Source organism: Periplaneta americana, chromosome 1 (genome assembly GCF_040183065.1).
Source record: "Periplaneta americana isolate PAMFEO1 chromosome 1, P.americana_PAMFEO1_priV1, whole genome shotgun sequence".
NCBI classification, from domain to species: domain Eukaryota; kingdom Metazoa; phylum Arthropoda; class Insecta; order Blattodea; family Blattidae; genus Periplaneta; species Periplaneta americana.
The window spans coordinates 160,164,888-160,179,305 of record NC_091117.1 but is presented as its reverse complement, the minus strand read 5'-3'; the positions used below and the strand labels follow the sequence as shown (position 1 = coordinate 160,179,305).

At 35.5% G+C, this 14,418-nt stretch overlaps 1 protein-coding gene across 2 annotated transcripts in view; it reads left to right on the top strand.

Moving 5' to 3' along the window:
- The window catches only part of LOC138702938 (WD repeat-containing protein 18-like), a 44,591-nt gene that overhangs the window by 15,948 nt on the left and 14,225 nt on the right, over positions 1 to 14,418 (top strand). For both annotated transcript variants that reach the window (XR_011332925.1, XM_069830365.1), the window contains exons 2-4: positions 8,281 to 8,462; positions 10,855 to 11,157; positions 13,727 to 14,357. Coding sequence is in view for 1 of the 2 variants with exons in the window: in XM_069830365.1 (XP_069686466.1) it covers positions 8,314 to 8,462; positions 10,855 to 11,157; positions 13,727 to 14,357 (1,083 nt within the window). In the remaining variant the exon portion in view is untranslated. The remainder of the gene's footprint in view (positions 1 to 8,280; positions 8,463 to 10,854; positions 11,158 to 13,726; positions 14,358 to 14,418) is intronic.

Sequence of the window (14,418 nt, the reverse complement as noted above, 5' to 3'; positions counted from 1 at the left end):
TACAATGCCATTTTGACTGCAGTAAAACTCTTATACTAGGGGCACGAGAAATAGGCGGGTATGGCGAACCCCTCATTCACTACCCCGACTCCTACACCCTCAGAACCTGCTTGGTGTATGGTCCTGTCCCAAATAACTTACTCATCCATTCACACGTTTTGCACTATCGGAAAACTTTAAAGAACAACAAATAAAATAATAACGTGATTTCTAGTAATTACAAATACCTGATTTACTGAATATTGTTGTTTTGTTTAGCCAACTGTCCGAACACAGGTCTGAAACTCACAAGTGACAACAATAAGGCATCACTCATGAGGTAACTAAGCCGGGATATAATAGGTTATGACGGCCAGTTCTCTTTCCCCCTCCATTGCATACATCGCTGAATAGTAACATATTACACTAATCAGACTTTAGATGATATTATCATTTATAATATTTAGCAAGTTAGCCATTTCACAAATGTAATAATTATTATAATGTAATGTAAACTTAATACGAGAATCAAATATTTAGCATCACACACAAGTAGACCTATTTTGTTTTTATGTGTTTTCAGAATATTATATTGAAATAGTAAATACTAAAATATAATGTTTATACAGTTATCAACTTTGTGAATCATGAGAAAATAAAAAATTAAAGTGTAAAAAATTAATATATTATTTTGTACTATGTGTAGAAAATGTACACGTTATTATAACATGAACGGCTTAGCTTAACAAAAGAAATAACACAATAAGTATGACTAAAAAAATCGTTTTGTAAATAAAATTAGGCACTCAACAGTACTCCAAATCTATACGATGAGTTTCGTTCAGTCTAAATTTGTTTATGAGTCTGTATTATTGCAATCCATCAACAATTAAATACAAAAATAATCTGTGGATATGCATTATTAAACTAGTTGGTCCACATATAAGTTACACATCGCGGAAACAGTAAAATGTATTGATTTCAACTCCGATCAAGGTAGGTAGAAATTATAAACAAATAAAACATTCAATGTAATAAGAAGCACTGCCATTAATGTGTTTGTATCATTTAATTATATGATTATAACTTTCATCGTCGTCATCATCTCAGTCTGAAAATTTGTCAATTTTGTCAGTAATTATACACGTTAGGCCTACACAACAAATTATTCACTTCTTCACATTTAAGGGGATATTACTTATCCGGTATAAGCAAAAAATATTGTCATTATCAACTCCACATACAGTGAAACTTTTAGAGAACTGATAAAAATACAGGCATCATAAAGTTCAATTTGTTCATTGTTTAAAAAAAATCCACTACTTCGAAAACATGTCAAAATTCACCGTCATTATCACTGTCTACTTCAGAACTGTCACTTCCTAAATTTACTACAATTCTTTTCATTATCACATCCCTGGCCACTTCTTTCATAAAATCCTCTTCCTGTATTTTCTCAGAGTGCGTCACACATTTTTTCCAGTCATGCACTGTTACTCTGTCCAAAGCTTCTTCCAGCAACATTCTAACGTCTTTAATTTTAAATGTTTTATTTTTTTCTGCAACCTCCCCTTTTACTGTCGCCCATATTAGTTCGATTGGATTATACTGACAATGGTAAGGCGGTAGACGAACTACTTCATGACCCATCTCTGCAGCAATGTTGTCTAACTCGTACACTTTGGGGAACAATCCTTTATATTTATCCACAATCTGGAGTAATTCAGGAACGGACTTTTGAGATCATGAGGAATTTCTTTACTGGCGAGCCAGGACACAATTTCTAACTTTCTGGAATTTGTTGTGGGAATTTTCTCAAACACGCATGAATGGTACGATGCATTGTCCATGACGATGACACAGACTCCGGAGAAGATCGATGAACCACTCTTTAAACACATTGCTGTTCATTTGCTGATGGTAGTCACCACTGTTGCTTGCTTGAAATACCATCTTTGCCCCTTCAATAAATCCATAGTTCGATGAGTCTGCATGACAAACAATTAGTCGTGACCCCTTTCCAATGGGCACCGTAAGACCACCAGATGATGATGAATCAGTCCATATATATATATATATATATATATTTATTCTACTGTGGTTTTGGTTCACCCACGTTTCATCTATATAAATTATTGGGTGCGGAGTTTCTTCTTTTCTGATGTCGTGCATTTTCCTTAAGAAAGAGATTCGTGCTGCAACGATATCATTTCGTTCCACAAGAAAACGTCTGCCATCATTGCTCCTCTTGTATGTATATCCAAGTCTTCTCAGAATTTTGCCCATTGAACTCTTAGAGCCTTCGAAATTAACAGCTTCCATCACTTTTTCCCGCGTGGGGGTACATACCTTGGTCATAAAATTCTTGAATTTTACGCCTAATGAGATCCTTCTGTAAATCGTCTATATCAGTGACAGGCTTCTTATGTTCTACAGTCTTCTTCGGAGACGAAAAAGATGGCTCCGCAGCAGTTTTCTGCTGTTTTCCCTTCTGCATAAATTCTCTGAACCGATCGCAGAGAAACACCACACGCCTTGGCAGTAGCTGTCTGCGTTGATGATAGTACACTTTTAATGTCCTCACAATCTTTAAGTTCTTTCAAGAAACAGTAAACTTGATAAATAACGCCTTTAGTATGACTTCTGATATCAGGGCTCGACTGAGACATGATAGCGATTACTTGAATTATTAGTATTTAAAAATACTGTTTGTAATCAGTAATTAGTATTTAAAAATACTGTTTATTGTTGTATATATTTGCGAACAAGCTATAACACAGTAGTATCACAGACAAGCACTTGTCAACAACTAGCATTCGAACGCAGCGACAGGAAGGTCTCTTTGTTCAGGTCATAAACTGCTAGGGAAAGTGTGGAGTGAGTCGTTTCCGCACAAGACCAAAAACCCGCCTATTTCTCTTGTCCTTACTATAGTGTAGTTGGTAGAGCTTTGGCTAAGAGTTCGTAAGGTTGCAAATTCAAATCTTTGTGGAGTTACTAAACTTTTTTTTTTTTTTTTTTTTTTTTTTGCCTTTTAAATGCATCAGTGAAAATATAACAGGTTTTCGTCATTTTCTTTTTATCCTTAGAATATTTTTCGCTTTATTATTTCTTTCGTGTTAATAGAAACTTTTGACGCTAGATGGAAGTAACACTAAAGACGACAATTTGGGGCTTTCATATTAAAATACTGTGTTAATTATTTTATTAATCCCTGCTGCTTTGCACTCTATTGCCTAAGGAACATTCAGTAAATATGTTGACGGTTAAATACTTGGTAATAATTAATTTGCAAGTTGTGCTACAGGGAATATGATTATTATACCAGTGGCGTATACTGGTTTAAGGGCCTGGGCTACCACTGACCCTATTATTACACAAAATATATTTTAAAGTCCCTATAATAAAATTTCTTACCTATTTATATATGAATTCCAGACGTCTTGATTGGGACGAAAATACTTTGATGACTTCATCATTGAAATTACAGTTGGGCCGCTTGCGAAGTTTCTGTAGAAATGACTTTTCAGTGGACATCAGTGCCAAGCCGGATAAACGTTCTTGTGTATGAGTTGGTCTACAGTAGGATTTTATTCTCTTCAACGCAGAAAATGTTATTTCTACTGATGCTGACGTAGCTGGTATTGTCACAATTAATGTTGCCAATTTAAGGACTTCAGAAATAACTTGGTTCAGCTGGTTTTCATATATGGCAGATAATATTTCATGGATAGGTTTGTTCGAAGAATCAAAGACTTCTGCTGAATATATTACACTTAATTCATTTTTCAAACGTACTTGATCAAAGTGACTGTTATAGGACTGAAATAATTTGTTTAGTGCCTCATTCGGGAAATTTTCTCTATAAGCAGAAAATTTTTGAGAACCTAGAAGATATGTGAACTGAAGCTTTCCATAATCAGAAAATCTGTCAGTAATTTCCATGTTCATTCGATCTAGTATGCTGTAGTACAGCTGCCTGTATTTCAATTCATCATCTCCTTTTCTTCGCTTTAATGGTGGTTCCATTGTATTGGCTGAAGAATGTTCATTTTCCATATTACTCCATATGGACGGAAACCCACTACGTATGAACTCGAATATAGTATTTTTTAACTTTGATACCTCTTGCAAGCAGTATGCTATGTCTAGATTTTTTGTCTGAAGAATATTGTAGAGCACATCTGTATGTGCGAACACTCTAGCATAGACTTCAAGAAGAAATATATTCTGAAACTGTGTGAAAAAAATACAAATATCCTTGAGCCTGCACAATTACATCATCAACCCAGTTTTCTTCAGAGTCATCACAAATGATATTTTCAAAGAAAGCAGTCAGTTGTTCTCTGTATTCCTTTACTGAATTTACAAGCCGAGATGTAAAATTTCATCTAGTTGGTGCTACTTTTGGGAGTTTCTTTTTCATAAATTCTTGAGTTTTTCTGATCTTTTAGAAGATGATGAGAAAAGTGCAGCTAAACCCGACAGTGTTTTGAAAAAAAAATGCGGCATTCTGGAATGGATGAAGTAGTTTGTTGCAAAACTAAATTGAGAACATGGCTGTAACAATGGACAAATAGTGCTTGAGGATACTTTCCTTGAACTTTTGTTTTTAAGCCATTAATATTTCCCGCCATAACTGAAGCACCATCGTATGTCTGTGCAATTAACTTATTGCCGACATTGTACTCTGCTATAACACCTTCCATATGCTGAAACCAAGCAGCAGCAGTTTTGCCCGAACTGACATTTGTGAATCCGTTAAACCGTTCTTGAACATTGGCAGTACTATCGACGTATCTTAAAACAGTGGACAATTGACTCTGATTAGAGCAGTCACTTGTTTCATCAACAACAATGGCCGCTAAAGGTGCTTCTTCTATTTCAGATTTTATGTTCTTTATCATAACCCCACTTATAGCAAATATTAAGTCATTCTGAATTGCGGGAGAAGTACCACGAAATACTGTTGAACTCTCAAGATGATTGGCCAGTAAATGGTCAAATTCACTTAAGGAACTTAAATATTCAATATAATTTCCTCTATTGTCTGATTCCACACTCATTATGATCCCGAAAAGCCAATTCTTGTTTTCCTAGAAAGCAGACTGTGTTAATAAGACGCAGTAAAATCTCCCGATTTTTTTTCCACAGGAGCATTGTGTTGGTTGATATGTAGAGCTTTTTGCTTATCTAGCTGTAAATCAATTCTTGTCTTCCCAAAGTTTGCAAAGTTCATGCTACTACAAATATGAGCTTTTGATTTGTCGTGTTTTAGGACTGCCGTTCGAAGGGAGTTGATATTAGAAAACCCTCTTTTGACCACACATTAGTTTCGCGGCTAAATAACAAACATGGCCAGCAAAATAGTTTAGACAGTTTAGAACTACCACACAACCAATTCCACTTACCATATGATGTTGAAGTGAAATGGCGTGTGTAGTCACGCTGTTTTTCTTTTACGTCCATGGACAAATTTAACTCAGGAGTTGGTCTTTCCATTTTCACAATTTCAACTTCCTCGTTGTATGTACGACGGTTAAAAGGCACTTTTAATAAACCTTCTATTACACAGTCATTTTCAACACAAACCTCTCCAGAAATTTGTTCTGCCATATTTTTCACAATATCACTTAATTGGGAAATTAAAAACTTAATAATTCACAATTAATATAGCTCTTAGACACTCGAACAAATCACAAATTTAAAATACTGCACTACAAGAACACAATTACATTTATGAGCTAGCGTGCTAAGCGTATTGCTGCTTCGCGCCTGCGAAGAAACCGATCACGAGAGCGGCAACTCACCCGGCCTTACACTGCACGATAGAAACAGAAGGGAGAGGGGGACGGGCAGTTGTGCGAAGGACAGCGTAAGCGGAACAGTCACAGGCTACCTCACGTAGCAAGCGGTTTCTCCAGCGATGCCGCCTTGACAACTTGTTTCTTTTCGAGAGCAGAGAGCGCATATAAATCTAACAATTACTTTAATTTTAATTACTGTGGTAAAACTAATAATACAAAATTATTACATTATGTTATATTATAAACTTTTTCTTTTGTAATTTCCTTGGGCTACCGCCGGTAGCCCTGGTAGTCCGCAAAATACGCCCCTGTATTATACTAATCTAAATTCGTAATCATCAGGGCCTAAACATAGTAATTGTAAACAAGAAGAAAAACCATAATTCTGATGACAAAATATATTCTGATTTTCTGGAATTGTTACCACAAATTTTCACCAATTTTATAATTATCTGTAAATAATATGAATTAATATAAGCAAAATTATTTGATTACGCTAAAAGGAGTTGTAAAAAATAAAAGAAAGGATAAAACAAAAAATTCACTATGGAGATTCGAACTCGAACTGTCTGCATAGAAGTCAAGTAGCCTAACCACTGCTCCACGTCAAACATGCTGTGGAGGTATTAAAATGCTGTGTTAATTATTTTATTAATCCCTGCTTCTTTACACTCTATTGCCTAAGGAACATTCAGTAAATATGTTGACGGTTAAATAATTGGCAATAATTAATTTGCCAATTGTGCTACAGGGAATATGGTTATTATACTAATCTAAATCCGTAATCATCAGGGCCTAAATGTAGTAATTGTAAACAAGAAAAAAAAATGATTCTGATGACAAAATATATTGAGATTTCCTGGAATTATAACCACTAATTTTCACCAATTTTGTAATTATCTGTAAGTAACATGAATTAACATAAACAAAATTATTTGATTATATTACACTAAAAGGAGTTGTAAAAGATAAAAGAAAGGACAAAACAAAAAATTCACTATGGAGATTCGAAGCATGCTGTGGAGGTAGCCCAAATCAGTGCCTTGTATTATGGAGTTAACTAAAGTGGCATACGAAGGTTACAGTTGTGAACTGCGCGCTCACCTGAAGGGACTTAGAAAATTTTCACTGCTCAAGAGACCAGCCACTGTCATTTTGATCAAGCGTACAAATATACAGAGTGAACCATTATCTCCTGACTTAGCTGCCTCATGAGTGATGCATTATTGGTGTCACTTCTTAGGTTCAACACTGTCTTCAGACAGTTGACTAAACAATAATAACAACTATGATTTTATCTCTTGGTAGACAATATTTTTTCAGTCTTGGTTATTACTGCACAAGCTTATACAGAGTGCGAAAAAAAAAAAAAAAAAAAAAAAAGGCAATTGAAAGAAAGAATCAATTTGTACAGCTGAGTAGCTATATTGTAGGACCATAACATATTTAACATATCTCCCTTCATTACGAACAACGTATTCCATGCATGTGACCATCGCTTTGATCATGGCAGGACACTCATCATGTGTCATAGTCCTGACGATAGACTTAATATTGTTACGTAAATGTTACAGATTTGTGGATGGTAGTGTGAAGCACTCCTCTTTTAACATGTCCCACAGATATGCGTCATATAACGTGAGATTGAGACTACGGAATGAGTAGGGAAAATATTTCTTTTTGTGACATAATAATTATTTCACCTGGGTAAAGTTCGTTTAGCAGTGCTATGTTACCATGGTCCACATGTGGAGTTGCTTCTTCTTGCTGGAACACCTGTTACTGTAATTCCAGACCAAGAAGGTCACAAAAAAACTGCAGATCTGCCTGAAAATGGTTAATCATTTGTTCCCTGTACATGCCAAATGCTTTTCTTGGTGAATTACAACACTTTGTCCAACACATGACTGACATTGTCATTGGTTCTGATGCTTCTTGGTCTTCCCGATTGCTCTGCATTGTGGTTGTTTACAGACTTTGTGGTTCTAAACATTTCAGCCCAACTCAGTATGGTTTCAGTTGAAATTATGTTCTTCAAACCCATGCCTTACATTTCCCAAGGATGGATCACCTCCATATCTGTACCGTAACTTCGGAAGTAATGCTACAAACTCTAAACACAGTCCCCCACAGTGTACTTCCGGCTTGCTGGTCACCAAATTATTCACCTGCTGATATATATTATATTATAGTCATTATTACAGATACAGTTCAGAGTTCAGTTAGATTCCCCCCTGCATCTTGTACTAGTAGCAAGTTTGGCTTGTGGACTTCAAGGTGGAGGTTGTTATTGTGTTTTAAATCAGTTCATAAGAATTAGAACACACTAGAAAATTCCGAGAGTGGATGTTTGAGGGTTCGGAAAAGAAAACAATTTGTGAGAATATAACTGTGAATGATGGCTACCAGTACTTTTAAATACTGGGTGATTTATTTAATGAAAAAGTACATATAATTTAATAAAATCAATAAATTGTTTGCCTTTATGTTGCAGCTGCTGCATTAATGCGAAGAAGATAAAGAGATCATGGCAAAAGTTCAAAGCTCAAGAGCTAAGATCTATGAAACGAAAGCTTCTGTTGCTGAAGAACCAACAGAGCATGTTGAATCAGAAGGAGAAAGACTTATAAAGCAGCTCGTACTTAAGCAGATAGATACTCAAGTCACTCTTGCAGAGTAAGTATCGTACTTTAAGGTTGATTATTATTTCCATATTTCACAGATGTGTGACACACATATACAACTGTTACAGTCAGAACGCGAAATCCGTCAAAACCCGAAGTTTCTAGGAAATTCTAGTTCTAACAAAGCTCTTTAGGAAATTCTAGTTTTCACTTACGCAATTCAGTTAAATCTAGAAATAACTATGGCTCTTTAGGAAATTCTAGTTTGACTAATATAATTAAGATAATTAAGTTAGATCTAGAAATAACTGAAAGTTATTAGTAAAAACCCGTTGTAACGATTTCAGAACGCGAAATCGATCAAAAACCCGTGGAAATTCTACTGTAGTTTTCACTTACATATGTAATTCAGTTACATTTAGAAATAACTTATTATTTAAAAGACTTTAGGAAATTTGTACTTTCACATGAACATTATTATTACTATTGCTATTGTTGTTATTGTTGAAACACAAAATAGTTTTATTACACAAATAATTGTTATGGGTTCCTTAAACATTACTATTTTTGTTATTGATTTACGAATAATAATGTTACAGAACTCTATATTATTATTTTTTGTCTGACAAGTCACTTGTTGCGAAAAGACATGCTATTGAGACATTTAGAGTTGCAGAGAATTTTCTTTTTCACACAGAAGCACCACTTCGAAACCCGTTTTTTTTTTCAAGTAGGCTCAAATTCGGATCTGAAAGAAAGTGTATGTACTGGGTGGTGATGAAATTAACTACACTATCAGTTTTTAAAGTTCATTGAATCTAGCTGCAATGTAGATTCAAAATTCCATCCTTTGTTCCAATTCTGTCCCATTTCTCTCAAGCACGACTCCTATGATGTTTTGCAAGTCAGACTATCGACATCTGGAATAAGTATTATGATGAAACCTCCTATATCAACTGGAGGATGCATTGCATTGCAAATCAGCTTCATTCTTTTCTCCTGTTTCTTTAAGTTTTCTTGGGCATATACATTAATTATAAAGTATAATGATAACAGAGACTGATAATAGAAAGTTATTTAATTTCTCATTAAAATATTTAATTGTGGCGGCCGGGTAGCTCAGTTGGTAGAGCAGCTGGCTACGGACTGGAAGGTCCGGGGTTCGATCCCAGGTGGTGACAGGATTTTTTCTCGTTGCCAAACTTTCAGAACGGCCCCGAGGTTCACTCAGCCTCCTATAAAATTGAGTACCGGGTCTTTCCCGGGGGTAAAAGGCGGCCAGAGCGTGGTGCCGACCACACCACCTCATTCTAGTGCCGAGGTCATGGAAAGCATGGGGCTCTACCTCCATGCCCCCCAAGTGCCTTAATGGCATGTTACGGGGATACCTTTACCTTTTACCTTTACCTTAATATTTAATTGTATTATATTATTACAGTATTATTATTATTATTATTATTATTATTAGGCTATTATTATTATTATTGTTATTGTTATTATTATTATTATTATTATTATTATTATTATTATTATTATTATTATTATTATTATTATTATTATTCACGTGAAACGTTTGTGTTTGAATGTCAAATGAATAAAAGTTGACGAAAGTTTCAACATCTTACATCACTTGCTTAGCAATGGCAGTAAGTTACATTACACTCCACACTAAAATTATATTATGATTGAATATGTCAGTGCAGTGCATAATAGTTAATTGCAGACTGATATTCAGAGCTGAAAGGAAATTAGTTTCTACTAGAGCAACCTACTCATAAAATGGTTTATGGTTGGTACAAGTTCAATATTTCCGTAATAAAACCTGTTTACCTATTTTCGGGATAAAAAGCTTATTTAATACAGTCAGTTCACGCCCTGCAAGATCAACCAAAGGCAGTTGGATTCCGTTCAATAGAATGGCCATTGACAAATATTTTGAACGTGTACCTGGGTGGTTGCTCATGTTTCTATGCAAATAATACTTAATACCGTTACAGTACTGATTTCCTCTGTGACAGTCATTTTTGGAGACATACGGGCTATACATTTTCATTTGTCACTTTAACTTATGCAAGAAAGATAGAAAGAAAAATACGTTTTAGCCATTTTTGGGTAAATTATCTTTTTGTAATGATAATTTGAAATGAAGACGGTTTTTTAAATAATAGGTATGTTTCACATATATCATTCTTTGCTGAACCGACTCGTAGATACTGAATATGTACAAAATGCATCCAATAGATTAAAAGGAAACATACCGATACATAGACGAATATAGACATGACTAAATAGATTACATGTCAATAACAACTTTCTTTTTTATCAGGGATGCTGAAAACGTGTATTTGAACGTTTTACATGACAATGAGTATTATTTTTTGTTAATTCTGTCGTAAAAATTTAAATGCTGCATCTTAATATAAACTGTTTTAATTTCTTTTCAGTCAGTTGAAACAAAACAAGAAGTTTGAGAAGTCAGTGGAATATGTACCCCTGACCAAATATACATCTGGCCAAATTTCTCTTCAAGAATTTGAAGACTGTGCAAACAGAGCATCTCAAATAGAGCAGCTTAAGTCGTCTGGTCTCTCAAATGAGGAAGTGGAATTGATACTTGACCATGGGAAAGGCGAAGAATTTTTTTCTGAGAAGTACAAAAAATTGGAAAGTTCTGTTTTAAATTCACGACTCCAACAAATTTTTTCAAAACTTCAGACTGTTGAAGAACAGAGTCAGTCCAAGCAAAGGTGAGTGAAAGAGTGTAATATTCTGTTCTCTGTCTATCATGTTAAATGTTAAATATATATATTTTATTTAGCATAACTGTTTAATCCTCTGAGGATATACCTTTGAATTAGTACACCAGTTCACTTATTCCATTGTCCAAATGAACAGTGATGTTACGCAAGAAATCAAACAATGGGTCAAGATGGCCAATAGATGTTATTTTGGTCTGATTCAACATATGAAGAGCAACATATTATCAAGGCTTCGGGGCTTCTACCGCGTTGTCTTGGTGTTGGTGGCTGACATTTCGACCGCTGTGTTGTGGACATCTTCAGAGGAGTTGTTGGATAAGGAAATAGTCTATAGTAGTTTCTACTATATATATATAAATATATATATATATATACGAGCTCGCAGACTATTTCCTTATCCAACAACTGCTCTGAAGATGACCACAACACAGCGGTCAAAATGAGCTCACAGACTATTTCCTTATCCAACAACTGCTCTGAAGATGACCACAACACAGCGGTCAAAACGAGCTCACAGACTATTTCCTTATCCAACAACTGCTCTGAAGATGACCACAACACAGTGGTCGAAACGTCAGCCACCAACACCAAGACAGGCGGTAGAAGCCCCGAAGCTTATCCACAGACCATGTACACCAGCTGCGGAAGCCTACACGAACACTTAACATATTATCAAGATCTGTGAAGGTCTCGTTATATAAGACCCTCATAAGACCAGTACTACTGTATGCCTGTGAAACGTGGACTATGAACAAAAATAATGAACAAATTCTCCAGTGTTTTGAAAAAAAAATATTGCGCAGAGTTTATGGCCCAGTGTGTGATAGGGGTGTATGGAGGAAAAGGTATAACCAAGAATTGTATTCTCTTTATGAAGATGTGGAAGTCTCTAACTACATAATGTTAACCAGGCTAAGATGGGCAGGACACCTGATAAGGAAGGAAGAGGCAGAAATCCCAAAGAGAGTAATGCTAACACAGCCGGATGGGACAAGAAGGAAAGGAAGGCCGAGATCAAGATGGATTGATGGAGTGGATAGTGATGCAAGAGCTCTTGGGATGAGGAATTGGAGGGAGGATGGTAGCTTTGGATCGCGATGGCTGGAGACGAGTCCTTGAGGAAGCCAAGACTCAGCAATGAGTTGTAGAGCTACTGATGATGATGTTTAATCCTCTGATTTCATGGTTTCCTGGATCTGTATACAGAATAGACTGAATATGAATGAATTCATTCATTATTAACGAACAGAGGAAAAGGTAAGGAAATAGGTACCAACACTTATAAGGCAAGTGGAATGTCTAATCAGTCATCTTCACTCACTTTTATGTACATAGTATGAATCAGTACATGAAACATTATTATATGTGTGGTTATCAAGTCCGCAAGAATTAAATATATGTCTCCATTATTAAAAATGTTTCAGAATCTTCTAACATGCTTTTCTCCAAACTAACAATGTCTCATAGCCGGTTGATGCATATCGCCATTCAATTTAAAGAGCATGTGCTTTATTGAGCAGTAGAAAACAATTCTGAAAGGGATTACATGAAAATGTACAATTTGATATATGAATAAAAATGGTCTGTGTGAAGTAGAGGAGTATTGACGGAAAAATAAAGTATTACATTTTTCTCTATAACCATAGTTTAATCTTTAATGAAAATAAATACATTTAATATTCTAATTAAATGCCATTAACATATTTCCAACATATTTTATAAATCGTCATTGATTTATGAAACCTCCTATGTGACAGTATTGAGCATAATTTTTCAGGAGGAAGAAAAAATTAATTAAACATCAATAGGCCTACACTGATCCTTGATGATATCATATTCACCAACGTTTTCTACCGAATTATCTAATATTCTTCTGTAAACCTAATAATATTTAATTACTTTTTTCTTTCCTGGAAAAGTTATGCTCTGTACTGTCATATAGGAGGTTTTATAAAATCAGCGACGAAATTCTACATAACTGAACATAACTATCACACCTGTAGAAAAAATCATTTTTGACACTCGAAAATATGACGAAAGATGAAATTGAGAAGAAATGCATGGAAATGGGAATTACCAACTGGAAGGAACTAGCAAAAGACAGAACAGAGTGGAAGCATTTTGTGAAATCGACATGGAGTCGACATGCTCCATAATGTTCTTTGATTGATTGATTGATTGATTGATTGACTGATTGATTGATTTGAAAATATGACTAAATTATACATCAGTTCCCGGGTTCGATTCCCGGTTGGGAAAGTTGCCTGGTTGAGGTTTTTTTCGGGGTTTTCCCTCAACCCACTATGAGCAAATGCTGGGTAACTTTCGGTGCTGGACCCTGGACTCATTTCACCGACATTATCACCTTCATCTCATTCAGACGCTAAATAACCCAAGCTGTTGATAAAGTGTCGTAAAATAACCTAAAAAAAATATATATATACATCAGTTCGAGACAAAGCATTTTCACTCCCTTCCTAACTATTACCCTGAGCTAGCCACTCTCTTCTTTCCTTCCCTTTCTACTTACTAACTCACATATCTCTTTTGATTGCAGTGGTGTCAGCAGACATGAGCAAGAGCTTGGCCTATCAGTGAAACCAAACAGCGAACATACGAAACTGCTGCAGTTCGCACTTTCTTGTCAGCAATCCGCAAGTAGCACCGACCTCCGACCATTGAGCCATCCAATCAATAAACTCAAAGATCTTGAGGAAGAGTTATTTGGTCATCTTAGAAGAAAGAAGAAACCAAAGAAATCCTTAAACACAGCTTCATCTCCGAAGTTCAAGTCCAAAGAAGGCACATCCACATCTTTGAATATAACATCCAACAAGCCCTCATCTTTGTGGGACTTGAAAGACACATGTACAATTAAAAGTGCTTCTTGTGGTTTAGCACAAACGGACAAACCTTCTCGTGTGTACACGTGCAAACCTGAGACCTTTTATACTATAAAGGACAAGACAATAGTGCCCATCAGTAAAGTCCCTCCACTTCCTCCTGCTTCTAGAAGTCCGTCTCAAAGCTCCAGTGGATGCTGTGGTCAGCCATTTGTAGTGTCAGATTTAGAGACCTCTGATGTCAAAACTTTGTGCAAAGAAGATATAGAAAAGAACAGATTGAGTGTTGAAGAGATAAAATTGCTTCCAAGGTTTCAAAACTATGAAAAAGGAACTCCAACAGAGGTAACAGCTAATATTGTATGTCCATACTAGTCTGTAATTAATTAAATAATTAATTATTTAA